This window comes from Pelophylax lessonae (genome assembly GCF_965119305.1).
Source record: "Pelophylax lessonae genome assembly, chromosome: 6".
Taxonomy (NCBI): domain Eukaryota; kingdom Metazoa; phylum Chordata; class Amphibia; order Anura; family Ranidae; genus Pelophylax; species Pelophylax lessonae.
Window position 1 is genome coordinate 270,568,397 of NC_138773.1, and position 19,593 is coordinate 270,587,989.

General features: G+C 39.0%; 1 protein-coding gene across 19 annotated transcripts in view; it reads left to right on the plus strand.

The window, feature by feature from the left end:
• Positions 1-19,593, plus strand: part of BAZ2B (bromodomain adjacent to zinc finger domain 2B) — a 427,534-nt gene that overhangs the window by 364,252 nt on the left and 43,689 nt on the right. For 8 of the 19 annotated variants that reach the window (XM_082260072.1, XM_082260068.1, XM_082260071.1 and 5 more), the window contains 7 exons: positions 7,379-7,589; positions 9,182-9,274; positions 9,358-9,419; positions 9,778-9,843; positions 13,618-13,683; positions 16,779-16,823; positions 17,271-17,303. In XM_082260072.1, the coding sequence (XP_082116198.1) occupies positions 7,379-7,589; positions 9,182-9,274; positions 9,358-9,419; positions 9,778-9,843; positions 13,618-13,683; positions 16,779-16,823; positions 17,271-17,303 (576 nt within the window). The remainder of the gene's footprint in view (positions 1-7,378; positions 7,590-9,181; positions 9,275-9,357; positions 9,420-9,777; positions 9,844-13,617; positions 13,684-16,778; positions 16,824-17,270; positions 17,304-19,593) is intronic. The other 11 variants (XM_082260080.1, XM_082260073.1, XM_082260077.1 and 8 more) reach the window with 5 other exon arrangements.

The following is a 19,593-nucleotide window of genomic DNA, read 5'->3' on the forward strand; positions in this document are numbered from 1 at the left end:
ACACCATGTGATCCTTCACCAAGGTAAGAAGTGCAAACTCACCAGATGGATATCCTGTCTTATTAGGACAGCAAATGCGTGTTGGATAAAGCCAGATAGATCAGACGGGGAATGATCTTCTTATTCATCAATAGGACAGACTCTCCTCAGATGTTATAACCAAAACAGGTGTGGGAAATCACCAGAAATAAGAGAAAAAAGATATCCTCATGGTGTAGTATTTATTAATAAAAACATCAAAAAAGCAAATACAAAGTAAATCACATAGGGATCCATACGGTGCACATGTGAATAAAGCACTTACATATAAAGCCACCAAATATTGAGCAGGGTTACATGTCAGAGGTTCATTAGCCACCATTCTTGATCCAAGTCTGGTGGCTTTATAGTTAGTTGTTGTTATTCCTAGGCAAGAAGTATATTTACCGATGGTAGATATTTTGAACCCCTAGGCTGAATGCAACTACCATCCAGATGGATATCTTTTATGCCCAGCCAGTAATCTCAAAAGGTTTTTACAGCCTTAAGAATCCTTCACATAATCTCCTATAAAGTAATCCACAATCAATGGAAATCCATTAGTATAGCTATAGATCTGTAATACAGTCATAGTATACTGGATACATTGTTATTCTTACCAGAGATGATTCACAGATACTTCTTCTCCATCAGCTGAATGTCTATGAATGAGTGTGTCTCTTGTATGCTCATTTTGGCACCAAAAGACATGTGATGTCATAACTGTGTGTCTCTACCATCCCTTCCTGGGTTAGCACTATTCCACCAATCAAACAGTGTGCCTCCATAAGTCTCTGCCTCCCTCCTTTCGAATCATATTCATACCCCTATCTCTCACCCAACTCCCTCCATTGCACCAATCAACAATCTGCTCAGGTGAATGCGCACTAAAGAACTGACCATCGCGCGTGTGACAGCCCCAGCACTCTTATACACCAAAGCTCACACGGCAAGCCGCTTACACACTGTGATCGCGCTATTGAAAGTAAATTCAAACACTTTCATATTTTAATTATGTTACAGATGACATAGTGGGCAGGGCTTATTTGTTACAGGAGTTTATTAGAACCCTTCCAAAACACTCTATTTGTAAACCATGAGGATTGTAAACAAGTGGAGGCAGTGTTACAACAAATTTCAGGAGTTTTAGAATAAGGTCAAAATTTACAAATTGTGATTATCTTTCAGTGATTTGTACTTTGTGGTTTAAAAGCTGTATTTTAAGGATCATTTACTCTTTTAAAAGTTTGATGTGATTTTCCATTTGCTCTCATTACATCATAATTAATGACATTTGGTCTGTGGACTCAATTATACAGTGTTCCATTCACCACCATGTCCATCCGACACCATGAAACGGTTTATTGAGAATTGTCAGAAGTTTTAAATTGCTGAAGGATCTGAAAGGGAACGATCAGAATAATAAAAGGCAAAACTAAAGAAGATATATAGAAGACATCTGAGTGATACTGAGGCTTTAAAGATGGATGTGGCGCCTTTGATTCTGGTCCTGATTAGAAGGCTACTTGGGGAAAGATGATAGGAGTTCACGTTTTGATCTTCAGTTTACAGTTTGCGAGCTCCATCGTTAGTGGCAGAAATTATTATAGGAGAGACCTTGTAGAGTATGCTGAGCAGTCACATTCTATCTTCTTATGTGCAGTTCAGAGCTGTATTGTATCTACTTAGCTACAGAGCATAGTGTCCATTTATCTTACTAGAGTTTGAAGTTTCTTGTTTATTGACCCTGAAAAGTTTTATATCATTCAGACTGACCATTAGCAATGGTTGTAAATATAGTAACTCAGATAAGTGGCTCTGTAGCATCATTCCTGTCCACTATTTTCCAAAGTGTAGGGCATGTACTTCTGGTTCTACATCTCCTAACTCAAGCTATCACAGCTTGAGGCTTGGCATTCTACATGAGAAACAGTTCTTGGAAGAGGACACCTTTGGTCCTTAATTTGTCCAATTGGTTCCTCTAGTGCTTGATGGCAGTCATTTGAGTGAGCTACCAGTCACTACAAGGAGAAAAATTGTGATCCAGTGAGACAGCAGTGGCTTGAAGGATGTTGGATCTTTGGAGGGGAGGTTGAATATGACAAAGAAGGGGAAAAGTGGCAGATACAGAGTTGTACTTTAAGAAGGTACTGTGCATAGACCCAAATGACTGTGTTTCAGGTTCAGTTAAAATATGTTGCTGTTAGCTAAGTAGCATACTGTACAAAACATCTAATCTGTGAACATCAACATACATGGTACAAATAATTGTGATCATGATGGTAATACAGTGTGGCCAATAGAAGTGTCACTTGCTCCTCTCAGGTTTTGCAGAAGTTAGCTTGCAGGTCTTGACGAGCTCTATAGTTTTTATACACTATTTGCTTTTTAAATATATACGGCCATTTTCTAACATATTGGTAAAGATTTCCTTTTCCTCAAAGAATGACTTATGTGACAGCAAAGTCAAGACATATCTGTCCTGTATAGTGCTCAGAAAAAGTATGGATGAATTACATACCGCCCAAGTCTCAATCTGCATATTTCTTGTTATCCATACTCAATACTTTCCAATCTTCTCCACTGATGTAACTTGAGTAAGGGTCTATTTACAAATGTATTGACTTGTATCTACTGCAATCTGAGCTCTGATGTACCTTTTGGCTTTTAAATCCAAGTGTCTTCTTGGGAAACAGCTATCTTTATTATTTGTCAATTTAATAACCAGTAGTTAACATTCAAATTAGTAAAATAAAGGTGCCTAGCAGTCATCAAACTATAGATTACCCAGTGTGGGGTACCCTGTAATTATCAGTGTATAAAGTGATTAAACTTAAACTTCCTTCTCCCTTGTACTGCCCAAGGCAGTATAGCACTGTAAATATTAAACCTTACCTTCTGATGCTGAGCTCCACCCTAGGTTATTGTAGCCATTTTAATTTAGACAAAATAGAAGGTCCAGTGATCATTCTCTCAGATGAAGCAGCTGAGGAACCATGAGGCACCTTTGGACATCAACATTGTCAGTCTGGGATGAAGTTAGTGTTAGATGCACTAGGAGATTTGTATGGACTTGACAAAAAAAAAAAAGCCAAACTCCAGCTAACACTGTTTAGCCCAGTGATGGCGAACCTTGGCACCCCAGATCTTTTGGAACTACATTTTCCATGATGCTAATGCACTCTGCAGAGTAGTTGAGCATCATGGGAAATGTAGTTCCAAAACATCTGGGGTGCCAAGGTTTGCCATCACTGGTTTAGGCCATTACAGCAACAGGTTTTTTTCCCGTTTGGAATATAAGTTTTGTGTTAATGAATGAAAGCTGACCATTGTAAACATCTCTGCAGTGGTAAATAGTTTGTCTCAACTCTTTAAATGACACTTTTGCTGAACAGGTTGGTCAGGAAGTTGAAAAATACCAGATGTTGCCTTTTGTTATGTGCAAATGTGCATACACCCCCAATCATTGTAGTAGCATGCGCCTATACACATCTAGATCCTGAGAGATCTTTACACAAAAGAGGTAGTTCAATCCGCAATACACATTTATTGAGAGGGTTACATAATATATATATATACAAATTACACACGAAACCGTATTTACAACATTGTTAGTACAAATCCCCTGGCTTTCAATGTTATTTACAAATTACCCCCAATAGCCATATTTACAATACGATGTATGAATGAGCATGGAATTAGGTTACCTTTTCACTTCAGGCATGGTGCCTGCAGTGTGTTCAAACACAAAAGAGAAAAAGCATAAGACTTCATTTTAAGTGTGAGAGATATAGTCCATTCTTACCCTTCCCAGTAGTTTCATCCTAGTCTGCAATGCAAGGGGAAGTCTCTCCTACCCACCTCCACTAATATAGACCCATATCGCCTTGCTCAGAGCCATTCTGATTGGTGTAGAAATCTTACCCTTCTCCTCCCTCTGGGCGTATATTATTCAGGATTGGACAATTTCCCCATCCCCTATATTGAGCATAACCCAGCCTCTCGATAGCCCTCCTCTCTGGGGGGGGGGATTAATCATGCTAGGTCAGCTGCTGGGCAAATTGCCCATCCCTGAACCGACGATCACCATTGCATATCTAAAGACTGAGTCTTTGGAGATCTATCAAGGGGAGTGACGTGGCCTTCAGTATTATCAGTATTGCCTTGGCCCCAGGATGTCTGGCTATCAGGAACTTAAGTACAGTATGGTACTATTTGGTATATCAGCAGGCCACCTCACGGCTAGCAGACAGCTCTTCCTTCAAACAGACTTGTTAAATTGGATTCATACCACTGCCTGTCTGTCTGGCTTACACAAATTACCCATCTACAGTCATATAGCAACTATGAGTCTGAAATCAAAACTTTGTACATTTATATCTATTTACATTTACTAATGGAGCTTTATACATAACTCCTCATTATCACAACACAGTAATGGAGATTATACATAAACTCATAAGGCAACAAAGATTAACTGGCCAGATCACCAGGTGATTAATTACAAAAAGCCTAATAAAGAAAACCATTGCAGCCACTACATCTAAGAATTGGTAAGCTGCAATATATAATTTTTTTTCTTTATGGGTTTTTTACTGCTTAGGTGATCACATTAAATTATTGTAGCTCAACAGTCAAAGCAACAAAACAGAACTTAGAGCCTCCTCTATGTGAAACCAGAGCATTCAATTGTCTGTATTTCGTGTGAAATGGAAACCCAAACAAGCATGAAAAAAGTATCAGGTTTAGTTAAGTGGGGTAAAAAACAAAGAGCCATTGTCATGTGAATTGTCACATCTCCAAAATCTAAAATAATAATCTGCTTATGGAGGGAGGTAAATACAACGATAATAAAATGAGTAATATTTGTCTTGGGATCATTGCTTTTTCGGCAATGGTATTTGAACAAATTTATTTGCAGTATGATGCTAGTGATATTAAGATGCATTACCTCTAGTATGAACATGAAAATGAAGTGTACAATATAAAACTATGTCAGTGCTCTTTGTTAATGGTAACTGCGTGCCTCTGACAAGAATCACTTTGCATTTTTATGTTCCGTTAAAACAGTGAAGAAAGGCAAGTTGTTCCAATTAACTACACAGGCAAATCTTCTTTAGGAAACCCAAGTCAGCTCCCCTGTGCTTTACTATTTATGAAATGAATTCATAAAATGTAAATTAGGTGGAAATATTTGGATGGAAGGCTAAAGAGAAAAATAATTGTGACACCCATTTTTTCCAAAACCATAGATATGACATTATAGCTGCATGATCTCACTGTATGTGAGGTCTCATGCACACAACTGCAAAAAAATGCAGTGGTTTTTTTTTTTTTTTTTTTTTTAATCAAAATGGAAAAATCTTTATCCACAGTTCTGCACATGAACTGTATTTTTCACTGTATGTATGTCAACGTATGTGCTAATGTTTACATGCGTACAGCATACAGGACAAAAGTTCTCTAAAACTGAATCAGACATCAAGCTTATGCCTATGGCAGCAACAGATACCTACAGTAGCTGCCCTTTGGAAATGGGGGAGTAGATCAGACAAGTATTAAAACATTGTTTAGACTTTGCTCTATCTTCTCACATATGCCAACTTCAGTAGAATGTAGATTAGGGTTCGTTTGTCCTAATGACCATTGTCACTGGGACTAAAAGTGAGAGAAAATCCAACATTTTGGGGTTGATTTACTAAAGCTTGAGAGGGCAAAATCTGGTGCAGCTGTGCATGGTAGCCAATCAGCTTCTAAATTAGATTTGTTCAATTAACCTTTGACAAAAAAACCTTGAAGCTGATTGGTTGCTATGCAGAGCAGCACCAGATTTTGCGCTCTCAAGTTCTATTAAATCAACCCCTTCAAATTGTCGCTAAAACAAGAATAGAGGGGGAATCTGTAAGTGACACTCTTTACTTCCTTTGCAGAGATCTCTTCAAAGACACCCAGACAGCAAGAACAACCTAACAGGGCAGCACAAACACTTTCCTCCATTTTTTTTTATAGTAGCCCTGTAGCTATTGCAGTCTGTCTGATTTTGCTGCTTTTTGATTAAACATTTAAATTTGTCTAATATGCTTTAAGGGATAGATGCTCAAATATGATATTTCAGTTTTGCATTGTTACAAGCAGGTTAACCTGTGAAGCTTTCTTATGTTTTGTAGACTCCAGTGGCAAAGTATCACCACAAAAATCTCCACATATGCAGCCATTTTAACTTTGAATGTGTCTTGGAAGTTGTTCTATTGCCACGTCAGTAATGTACAATAAACTACAACAGCAGTGGGAACAGTTCACAAAAAGGAAGCCCCACCACCACAAGTCCATGATCATTAAATCTTAGTCATAGGCTAAGGCCATATTTTCGGGGAAATGCATTGGAGAAGAAACGGAGTCTGGTGGGGATTTCAGTGTGCTTTTAATCAATAAAGTTTGAATGAATGCAGACATGCAGTGGCACAGCTTGCTTTTTTTTGTATTGCTTGAAGAGACAGAGGAACGGGTGAGCTCTCATTGTTGCCACAGCACCCCCAACTGTCTGTTGCAACTGAAAAACCTTTAAGACAGCCATTCTCAACCAGGGCTATTCCTGAGGTTGTAAAGGGTTCTTTGGGTACCAAACAATGGCAAACTGATTCCCTACCTACACCGACCACCAATACAGGGGAGCAATTCTTTACTTACGACCAAAATCAAGGGAGTTTGTTCTACACTGAGCACTAATGTAAGAGGACACCGTCATTTTTCTGCCTGCATTTGTTTTCATATTATTTATATAATTTCAAGATTATTTCTAGGAATTATTTTGTTATTTACATTAGGTGGTTTTTGAGTCTGCCATGGGTATCAAATGCCCTAGGTACATCACACCCCTCATTCTTTTTCTACAACTTATTGATCATGCTTATTGATCAGCTAATGTGCTGTGAGCTGTAATCATAATCACTTGTAGCAGGGGTTTTCCCGGGCCTAAAATTTATTTTATGGTTTTCTTCTAGGTAAACCTTAAAAAAAGGGCTGCTTTAAGCAGTATTGTTGTGGTCTTCCAGCAGAGGAAACATAAGATCTTTATTATGGCCCTGCAGGATGGGGCAGAAACTCAAGAAATATCAGCACTAAAGCCTCATGGAGAATGGCCTTTTTCATTTTATCAAACACGTTTTGACAAGCTTTTTTTTAAACTGTATTTTTAATATTTTTTTACTGTACTTTAGCATTTCAGATTTTTCAAGTTTTTTTTTTTTTTTATACAATATAGAAAAAAGAGTAAAATGTACCAGTAAAATATGGCAGTGTACAGTTAGTTGTGGCTTTTTTTTCATCATTATGTTAATTTTCTTACTCTTTCTATTCAAAGGGAATGCAGTGGTGTCTCCTGAAAGAGGAGGAGATTGTCCCACGTATCCGAGCAATGGAAGGACGGAGAGGACGCCCCCCAAATCCAGAGAGGCAGCTGGCTAGAGAAGAATCGAGGATGCGGCGAAGAAAAGGACGACCACCCAATGTGGGTGGTACAGATTATGTTGTCAATGAGGAGGCCAAACTGTTACGAAAGCTCCAAGCTCAAGGTGCGTGTCTACCAAAGATGCTCAATTTACCAAGATGGAAGGAATATTTTAACTCCACTTTTTAAATCAATCTCATTTAAGCCGAACTTAACTGTATCTAAAAACCACAAACCCCAAACACAATTTAATTCATTTTTAATTTTTTAAAGCAAATTTGCCCATCCATGTCTCCATGCTATATTTTGTTAATAAATCACTTTGAAAAACACCCCCCTAGCATTTCTTACCATTGGCATCTTGAGTAAGGGTTAATGATCCATGTAGCATTTACTTCTTGAAATCCATCTGCCCTTAGATAGGCCTGTAGACAGGGGGCATGCTTAGCTGAGAAATCTCCTCCTCCCCTCCTCCAGATGAAAATGCAAAAAGCCCATGATGACACTTGGGATGTGTGACCTAATTTTTACCAGGGACTAGGAAAAAAAAATAATGTAAAAAAAAAAGTTTAAAAAAGTAAATATAATGTACCTTTCTATTTATTTACTAATGTTAGCAGCATAAGGATTAAAATAGTTAACGTTGACAGAGAAAGTAATGTTAATAAAAATCTTGATTTATCATATAGCAATATTGCTTTGGTGTGGAAGTGAAATCTTTTCAAAATAAGTGGGTAATTACCTGTTTGCATCATTGGCACCTCTTTAAAACACTCAGTTAGTGGCAGCCTAAAAGTTGAAATATTTTAATCAAGGCCTATCTGTTATCTGTGTGAATACATTTCTGGCATGTCACGATATACAAGTTTCATTTTCACAAAAGTAGATATAGGTGAGCTCCGGTCAAGTAACTGTGTCTAGGCCTGGAAGGAACATCTTTGGAGAATAATGTCATTAGTCTGCTTCAGGTAGCCAGGAACATAAGGGGTGCTGCCAAGATATCAGAATTTAAATGATTGTGTGATCTCCTGCAGCCTGTTTGCAGCCACCTCCTTTTTAAATGCATTGACTCCACATCATAGCTCATGGTGACAACTGTGGGACATACCTGTGAAATGTGCATTGACAGGGCACCTTGCAGTCTCCATTGGGAGAGTTTGTAACTGGGTGACAACACAGGAGAACAAATGGAAGAGAGAGGCAGAATGTTTTCATCCTATATTAGGATGTGTCTGCACAAGGACCTTCATTGCAGGTATTATTTTAAAGTCGATGTCCTTTGCTGTCACTTATAATAGTCCTTGCCAGTGTATCCAGCTCAGCAGACCAGCTGACTCCTTCTGATGTCATCAGCTGCTAGACAGCTAAAAGAGAGTGTTCATGTGACCCAGGCAGTGTCATGGACACCTAAAGAAGATTTGTGGTGAAGAAGATGGAAGACTATGGTCTTTAGATAATTGTTTCTGGCATTTAGAATAGTTCCCTTTCTTTTTCTTTAGCATATTATTTAGTTACTGAAGGTTTTGGGAGGGGGTGATGTTGGCCTGGAGTTCAGCTTTAACAAGGTGTGAGATTTACGTGATTTGGTTTACACTTTAAATTATAACTGTATATTACAATTTTACAACTTACAAATTGCACAAAGTTACAAATTGTAGGTAAAAGGTTTGACTGCAAAAGTTTGAATGGTCTTTTTTTGTTGTGCTATGGTTACAGAAATTGCTAGACAAGCTGCACAAATAAAACTCCTTCGTAAGCTGCAAAAGCAAGAACAGGCTAGAGCTGCAAAAGAAGCAAAAAAACAGCAAGGTATAAACATGGTACTTGTCTTGTTTTACAGTGTACCCTAGAGCACGCTGTCTCCTCTATAATGTATTATTGTGCCTTTACAGCTATCATGGCTGCCGAAGAAAAGCGTAAACAGAAAGAGCAGATAAAGATGATGAAGCAACAGGTAATGTGTGTAGCAGTGGTTTATCACTATGTACAAAGCAGCATTACTTTAAAAAAATACACATTAAGAGGTAAAGCAAAAGTATTCTTAAGTTATATTATGTTTTCTGCCTGTGGCACCCAGGCGACGGTGGCATCATGAGGCTTTCAGTGAGATCCTGGGACATCTGAGGATCTAAAATATCTTAAGAAGGAGTCATCACCCCTACCCTAGGCATTGCAGGCAAAAGCTGTAGAATAAATATATATACATACATATATGTTTCTCTTTTTACTGAGTCTTAAAATTTGCTGCATTTATTCTTGAATTATTTCTATTGTTATTATTGGTATTAATGCATAGTTATTTTTGATTGTAGGAGAAAAAAAAAAGAATTGAGCAGATCCGAATGGAAAAGGAACTCCGTGCCCAACAGATTTTGGAGGTACCAAGAGATAATTTTTTTTTTCAGCCCTGTGCATTCTATGTGGTGTTAGAGCTGCGTAAAGCACTTTATGAGCATGTGTTGCCCAAGCGGTGTGTTAATTTTTCAGAACTACAATAGTGAAATCTGTTGCATGTATGTTTCAAGGTTTGTCCAATGTTGCTCATTTTGCATACAACAGTTAGTTTATCTTACACAGGAATTTGTAAAGTGTTTCTCCAGGCAATTTTTCTTTTGGATGGAGTGAAATCTGTCCAACAGGCATACAGGCAACAACAAATTTGTAACACAATGGTGAAGAGTTAAAACCTTTGTCAATGTCTTACTGTTATGTGGGCCTCTGCTGGAGATATTATTCCTCACTTCCTGTCTTAGTGACTACTGGTACTGGGAACAGAAGTGAGGAAAAAAATCTATATAGAAAGCTGACGGAAGGTTTAACATCTCCCCACTGTATCCAAAACTACTCTAATAAACAGCCCAACTATGCATAGTACATTTCAAGAGGAAATACTCCATAATGTCAACATAGATTTTTTTTGTAGACTGTACATGGTTGTGAAAATGGTTTCCGCAATGACCATATCCTGATTTGTTTGCTTTTCTTTTTGAAGGCTGGTGTTCTCCCTAATGTAAAGTAATAGAGTCAGTATGTAAGGCAAGGTTGGATAGATAATTTATTAGTACTTCTTCTGAGCTATAGGACAAAAGGCTAATTTATTCACCTCCTGTTTGATGCCCCAACAAGGCCCATTTTTTCTAATAATTATTATTATTATTAAATAGGATTTATACAGCGCCGACAGTTTACGCAGCACTTTACAACTTGAGGGTAGACAGTACAAATTCAATACACTTTAATACAGTAGGAATCAGAGGGCCCTGCTCGTTAGAACTTACAATCTAAGAAGGAAGGTCAAGTGAAATCTATTTCTAAGGTGTTTTAAGGGTGCTTAGAGAGTACACAAAAAAGAGTAAACTTAAAAAGGATCAATGCTGCAACTTCACCCTAACCTAATATTGTTTATCTAAGAAACACTTTTGTTCAAATGGCCATATCTATTAAAAACTGATATTTCAGTTGTGGGTGCATATAACAGCTTGAATTTGTTTTTTTGAAGTTTAGTAAGTGAAATTCTGTCTATACAGTATACCTAATTAGCCTTAAAGCTCCTTATGTAACGTGAACAGTGGGGTAGGAGAGGGTTGGACCTCCTTTCAAGTTTCTGTTGCTTATAGAATGCCACTCCCCCCTTTGCTTTTTTTTTTTTTTTTCCTTAAACTGTTTTCAAATCTTATCCTAGCCTGTGTAAGAAAGATGTATATACTTGCCTATTTTCCCTCCTCCTTTTTCGCCCTCTCCTCCTTCCTTCCCTCTTCCCCTCCCTTTCTTCCTTTCCTCTCATGCCCTCTTCCCCTTCTTCCTTCTTTCCCTCCCTCTATTGCCCTCTCCAACATCCTTCCTGCTCTCTCCCCCTTCCTTCCTTCCTTCCCTCCCTCTATTGCCCTCTCCCACTTCCTTCCTGCCCTCTCCCCCTTCCTTCTTTCCCTCTCTCACCCTCTCCCCCTTCCTTCCTTCCCTCTCTCTCCCTCTTCCCCCTTGCTTCCTTCCCTCTCTCGCCCTCTTCCACCTTCCTTCCTTCCCTCTCTTGCCCTCTTCCTCCTTTATTCCTTAAAAAAAAAAAAAAACTCCTTATGTAAGAAAGATGTATAAACCTATTTTCAGGCCATAGCTGCAGGGGAGAGGAGGGAGCACCAACACTGGATGGGCCATTGAAGCCAATGGGTGACATCACTGCTCCAGGCTTTACTAGCCATTGTTGGAGCACTCTCCTTTCCTCACAGCCGCTGACTGAGCCAGAGTAGATCATGTGACCGGACCAGAGCGGCCTGAAAATAGGTATATACATCTTTCTTGCACAGGTTAGTATACGTGTGAGGAGCGGGGGGGGGGGGGGGTGGGTACAGTTTTAAGGCTAGTTAGGTGTATAGCCAGAATTCCCCTTTAAAGGTAATATGTGATTTTTTTCCATGCAGGGAAAAGCAACAGGTTCACCTTAATACCGAGCTTTCCTAAAAATGCTGTAGGTCCAGTAAGACCTGTGTTATGGGAGCCCATTCAAACACACATGTTAATGCACAAAATATGTTAATGCAATGTAATGCATCATAGCATAGCTGAACAGACTGGTGGACTGAGGTGGAAGAATTCACCCTCTGATGTCTCCTAAGGACTCAGTTGGTGAGATCTACCAGCCAAGCTTCCTGTCTTTTTTCCACAAAGGTTTGAGGTTTCCTATGACCTGCACGCCACTAAAAATTATCCCTGGTTACTACACCATCCCCACAATCCCATAATTTTAAATGAGAGTCCTGAGGACGGGAATTTATGCATCCGAAATGCATTGGCTAATTTGTTTTTTGCCATGAAGCAGTTTTAGTATTAAAAAATGTCGGAATCTTGAATATTTACTTTGGCATTCTTATTGAACTGTTCATATGGGGATTATAAACTCTGGGTGATCCCTATTCCTAAACGGCACCCCTGATTTGTGGAGGGCTGCCTAACTACAGCTATTGTGCCGAGCAATAATTTATTGTACCTAACAAAAACCTGCATCTAGTGCCTCGTCTTCACCTTTCCTACAGTTTCTGTTCCTGACCACCTTTACATGTTACCACTTCTTTTTTTGCATTCTCGATCAGATAAATTAAATTAAAAATCCCAGGGGGGTACAATGGGACCGCTTCCTACTGCCTTGAGGTATGCAAGCCTTGTAACTCAAGCGCAGAGACCTGGAGTCCATATAAGATCTAAAGAAATTATTAAATAGTTTGTCAGCATCCACAAACTAAACAATGAGTTTTGAGTAGACTGCCTTTTTAACAGTAAATAATCAGTGACTTTTAGCACTTTCTAGTTCAACCTGTGAAGTTACGTTACATAAGTGGAAGCAGCATTGGAACTGGGATCTTCTACACTGCTGTATGCCTGCATCATTCCAAATAGCTATGTCTCCCTTGAATTAAAATTCACACTGTGGGTCTAACTAGTGCTGTTATGGGTGACTGGTTCTCTTTAGAGGAAACCTGTACTGACATCAATATGTGGTCTGTCATTTCAATCAGTTGATTGTTAGATCTGGAACAGAAGTGTACCTTAAACAGTACGAAATAAAAACTCCCGATCTGCCTGCTTGCCCCAGGTGTAGAAAATATTGATGCCACTGGATTGGCATGACAGACAGGCAGTGAGCATTTTCAAAAGCAGGTCAACAATGGCATCCTACATAGTTCTCTTTGTACAGGTTTCCTTTAAGCATACAACAAATGATTTAAAATATAAGTGGATAGTTAGCAAGTCTAGGAAAGTGATAGGCCAAAGTTGCAGAGTTTATTTAGTTTGATTGATAAGTGTTGATCTAGGACACCGAAGAGACCGATTGGTGCTTTGAAAGATATTGTTTCTCTAAGCTAACAATGCTTATAATTTGATTGAGAATGATGTGCCAGCAGCGGTGTGTTAGTATAAAGGCTGTTTGACCTTTCATTGCTCGCCCATTATTTAAATGGCAGCCAGACCACACATTAGCATGCAGGAGAAGATGGGTTGTATTGTGAGCTGTGTCCTGTATTGTTCTGTTATTCCCCCCCCCCACCCCCCACCCCCACCTTTCCCACTATGGGCAAGTGGCTCTTCTCCAGCATCTGATAACGCTGCTCACTCTGGACTTGTGTTGTTGCATGACCTTGAGACCTGTTTTGCATGCACAGGCTAAAAAGAAAAGGAAAGAAGATGCAGCAAATGCCAAAATATTGGAAGCCGAGAAACGTATAAAGGTTAGTTTAGAGAAAGCACATCCTTCCTGACTCTTCTTTCTATATTTGCCTTGATTGAGTAAGGTCTTGGGATTTCCACAATACACTTATACTGGGTGAATGAGTACATTGCTCCTCCAAAATAGTACTCCAGTCACAAAACACAGACATTTTTTCAAGCAGTCATAATTGCCCAATGGCTTTACATTTTTTACTTCCTGATCTTTTTGTGCTCCATAAAAGCATCCCCTCGCCCACTTCCAGTACCTGAAATGGATGAATCTCAGAGCTTTGGCCTGTACAATAAACATAAACCCTACAAGAGGAAGCCAGAGTATAAGGGCCCATTCACACCATATTTTTGTGTTAACAGCAATCCATTCGAGCCATGTTAAGTGTTAGTACTATGTATCTGCTGACGGATGTGCATTTTAGTCCAGTGCAACATGGCACAGTGTGCTATCAAGCATTGTGGTGTGCTGCCAACAAAATAGCGCATGTAATATTTTCCACCAGTGTACCACACCACAAAACACGTTATTGCATTGTGCTGCACTGCAAAGCATGGTGGTTGTCAGGTGCTTTGTGGTGCTTTTTAGTCTTAATGTCAACCCAGTGCATCTTCTGACAGACATGTGTTGCAGCCCAGAACAACATGCTAAAACATGCTATCTAGCATATGTGGTGCTGCCAAAAAATAGCATGGTTCAGTGCACCATACCACAACGCATGTTTTTATGTTACATGGTGGTTGACAGGTGCATTGGGATTCATTCTGAATCTGCCGATGAATGTGTGTTGCAGCCCAGTGCAACATGCCACAACACACTATTAAATGATGCAATGTGCTGTCAAATAAAGCACATCGCTATTTTTCAGCAACGCACCACACCACAGTGCCCATTATTGTGTTGCACTACACTGCAATGCATGTTGGTCTGCAGGTGCCACACAGAATGAAGGGCATCACACTGAAGCAATACACTTAACATGCCAAAATTAGTTTGCCATTACCATAGATAAATGATGTGAATGGGCCCTAAAAGAGTGGCCTTCAGCTCTCCTGCCCCTCTGATGGTTGCATCGAGTGCAGGCACTCCCACTTAAAGCGCAGTCCCACCCGTTGAAGGTCCAATTACTCTCATGCCCTTTGTGAATGCTGTAATAAATGGCAATGGTTTATTTTATTTATTTTTTTGTACATATCTTTTTTCACTTTTCTTCTGCAGCACTTCCGGCTGTGGCTGCCTAGGCAATTTAATCACTAGGAGATTTGCAAGGGCTCCTGGGAAAGCGGCATCATGTATCCCAGGAATCCTTGCGAATCCGCTAGTGATGAAATCTCGCGTTATTTCCAGACTGGAAATGACGCGAGCGGGAGGACCAGGATGTCGTGATTGACAGGTTGATACAGCAATGGGGAGGGAACATCTGCCGCCGCCGCCGCCACTTTAATGGCAAGCTGTTGGGAAGAGAGGGAGCTGCTTAGTGTGCAGGCGCAAGATCGGGAGGTGCATGCTGGATAGTAAGCTGCACCAAATCCCGGAAATCAAGAGAAGAGGGCTTCAGATGCCCACAGATGACATAGAACCTGCCTGCTTCTAAAATCTGGTTAGTCTTTAAATATTTTAACACAAACTACAGAGAACAGGGACTCCACATTGGACATGTTCTAAATTTTACTAGATATGTTTAAACAAGTACAGGGTAGTGTTTAAAAAAAAAGTTATTTGGGGGACTAAAACTCTGCTTCAGGTGATGGCTGGGTGTTTTTGTAGAAATAAGTGCTACAAATATTTAGTTGAAACACTATGAAATGACAACTCTAGTTTAAAAAAATATTTAAATGGAAGAATTTAAATGGAAGAAAGAAAAAAAAACGAAGCGATGCAAAAACCTTACTTTTGCTGTAAGATCATTAGGTGCCAGTGGGATAATGTATCTCACCTGATGTATCATCATAACTGCTCAGACACAACTCGTGTGTATTTGTGTATGTACAAAATACATGTGGAACATACAGTATGACTTTTGCCTAAAGTTCCAAGTAGGGGTAAGAAAACTATGACTCTACAGTAGTTCAGATTGTGTCAAGCAGTCCTACAGCCTTAGACTGCTTAAAATAATTCTATCAAATATCTATTAAAGTCAAATTAATATATTTTACATGCATTTGTGGAGTATATATATATATATATATATATATATATATATATATATATATATATATATATATATATATATATATATATATATAAACATTAGCATGTAGATATAGAAAAAAGTTACAGTGTTCAATGTATAAAGTGCCATCTGCTGACCTGAATTGGAACTGCACATGCTGTAATATATTTTTGTCCTGCAATGATAGCTTGATAGAGGTAAATGCCTGTAAAAGACCTATGCAGATTTTCTTTAAAGCTGAACTCTGGGAACAAAGCCTTTCATTCACCTATATTCCTCAACCATTCAATATACATACCAAATACCTTTGCAAACTCATAAAAGGAGCAGTGACATCACTGTGCTGTACGCAGCTTGTGCAGAGATTAGAGCTGTGGGAGAGGCCCAGCAGGCCCCACCCACTACATACTGCCTGCAGAAAACTACAGGAGGGGGCGGAGACAAGACCAGTCACCCTGCGCGTGGAGAGAGAGCAGCAGTGACTAGTCTAGGAAGCTACTGCACAGAGGCAAAGTTCCACATTTCCTTCATTACCCCACTGATCAATTCAGCCACAGGGATTGTATAAAATATCTGGTTCCCCTTGGGTATAGAGGAGCATGTGATTCACTGCCTTTTCTCTCCTGTGAGAGCACTGGTGCACTATAAGTGCCCCCCCCCCAATACCACATGAGGGTGGTTGGAGTAGCCTCAGCCCTGTGTAAGCTCTGACTGTGAAAGACAGAGTTCATACAAGGCTTCCTTTCCAGTGGCTGAACAGAGCTGGAGCTTTATTTATGGATTGTCAAGATGTTAAAGGTATATGCTTGTGTCTAGATTGTTATAGAAAATGTCAATGAATCCATTTCTTCTTCAATATAATATGTGATATATATATATATATATTGTAATGAGCTACAAGGAGTGCTACTGTTCTTTTTTTTTTTTTTAAGGAGAAGGAAATGAGACGACAGCAAGCAGTTCTCCTGAAACACCAGGTCTGTAGACAAAGCACACCAATACTATATATATGTTATATATATGTGTTTATTATTCTCATGACTTGGCTTTTGTCCCTTTCCACTGTAAGCAACTGTTCTGTAAGCTAAGCCAAGGTTTAGCCATCTTTTTACCTGGAACTATGGATAATACCCAGAGGAGGCTCCTGAAAGACATTGGTTCAGCATACAAAACTGTAGCTGGCATTGAGAATGGACAACTGGGGCTCTATAGACTACTTGCTGATTATGGGCTTACCTTCCAGCAGTAAGATATTGAAGTACCCTGTAATTATTACTGCACCATTATTTATTTTCTGCTTAAAATTACCTGCCTTGCTTTGGTTGTGGGGCTTTTGGGATAATTTAATTTTATTTTTTTTAATGGTTATTGTGTAATCTGCATTTATTTCTGTTTCATAATGATGTGCCAACTCTTTCTGCCAGGAGTTGGAGAGGCATAGACTAGATATGGTATGGGTATGTTTATTTTTGTACGTCTTAACACCGCATCGTGATTTATTTTACTTTCTTTTTTTTTTTTTGGTTGTGATCTGGTTGTCCTAGCAATGCATAAAGTGTAGCACTGGCTGCTGTCATTGTACATTCTCCCCCCTGCATGGCTTAACAGTGCAGTGCATTGCATACATCTGCTAATTAACCCAGGAAAGACTAATGCGTTTCAGGCTGCATCACACCGCTGACTAAAAAAAAAAAAAAAGCTGCATTTCTGTTCATTGGCAAGCTGGCAGGAATAGATTTGGGCCATTGTTCCCCTGGGGTCATTTGCATAGCAAGAAATGTATCTAAATTCCAGCAGAGAGGTATCTGCTCCAGGTACTCATTGTACTGAATATATTTATTTCAAGCCAACATACATTAAAAAGACACCCTGACTCTTCATAAAAACACAAGCAAGCTTTTGTAACTTTATGCAGTGCATCCAAAAAAAAGTCAGTTGGATAATCTTTTTTTTTTATTTTTCATTCATGCATGTTTATCAGCCATGTAAATATATATACATTTATTTCTTCATTTATTTCACGTGGCCTGTAATAAAATACAACTAGTGCCTGTTCTCCCAAACACCCCTGTATCTAGTGGTGGCATATTAAACAGGCTTAAACAGATAGACAGCTCAAGAACTGAAGGTACCTTTACCTATGCAAAGCTTAAGCAGCCATTTTGTGGAGGTAATATTTATAAAAATATAAAAACACCAAACTCCAGTGCCATCTCAGCGGAAAACAGTCAGTAGCAGTTGCTTAGGAGTACACCTCCACTGAGAGTCACTCATTTGTCACAGACATATGCAATGTTTTGGGGCCACTTAAAGCCCAATTGTAACTTCAGTTTAAATTTGCTAAAAAAACATTCCAAGGGCATCAAAACAAAAAAACGTTTTATTCTCTTACTGTTTTCTTTCTAAAACAGCCATAGCTGGAGTTGAAAAGCCTGTGCCTGCCAGAGTAGAGTAGGATCCTTGCTCTCTGTGTTTAAGAAGCATGTGCGCCTCTGTGTGTGTACATATTTAGAAGGTTATAGAGGTACCATCATCCTGAATTGGATATTTGGGAAAAATAACCGTACAGAACCCCCAGTAGGTAGAGTAATGGACTAAAAGCATAAATAGACAGCGCTAACAGGTGACAAAATGTAAATGAATTATAAATATATATAAATGTGCTACAATAATTAATTGGTGCCCTAAAACATTGATGCTCTAAAAAATTGATTGGTACAACCAAAAAGTGTATTTATAAACAATACATATATAATAAATACTAAAGTGCTAAGATTAAGTGTCCATAATATAACCATTAAGGTGCAAAGTGATTTGTTAAGGTGCAGTCCAATAAATGCTTCTTCAACAGAAAACTAAAGTGCCAAACAGGTGCTCGAATCCATAAAAGTGCCCAAGTGCTCTTCAGGAAAAAGGCCCCCAATGGGGATGCACTCACCAGATTTTGGGTAAAAATGAGCCTTGAACATGTATAATGTTCCTTGATCGGATCACAGGATCAATGCAGCTACCCTAGCATATGAGATATCCCTCAAACGGATGGATGGATGACATGCACCTCATAGACTGGCTCCTTAATAATTAGTCTCCTCTCTCTCTCCCATGTGTGTTTCAAATATAAAGAGAGAGGCCATACATAGTGAAGCCCGTAATATTTATTTAAAACAGAATGGTAAGAATAATACTCACAAAGTATCTTTAAAAAATCGGCAATAAACAGCATTAAGCAGCCTAGCACAGTCAAGGCTGCTTAATGCTGTTTATTGCCGATTTTTTAAAGATACTTTGTGAGTATTATTCTTACCATTCTGTTTTAAATAAATATTACGGGCTTCACTATGTATGGCCTCTCTCTTTATATTTGAAACACACATGGGAGAGAGAGAGGAGACGAATTATTAAGGAGCCAGTCTATGAGGTGCATGTCATCCATCCATCCGTTTGAGGGATATCTCATATGCTAGGGTAGCTGCATTGATCCTGTGATCCGATCAAGGAACATTATACATGTTCAAGGCTCATTTTTACCCAAAATCTGGTGAGTGCATCCCCATTGGGGGCCTTTTTCCTGAAGAGCACTTGGGCACTTTTATGGATTCGAGCACCTGTTTGGCACTTTAGTTTTCTGTTGAAGAAGCATTTATTGGACTGCACCTTAACAAATCACTTTGCACCTTAATGGTTATATTATGGACACTTAATCTTAGCACTTTAGTATTTATTATATATGTATTGTTTATAAATACA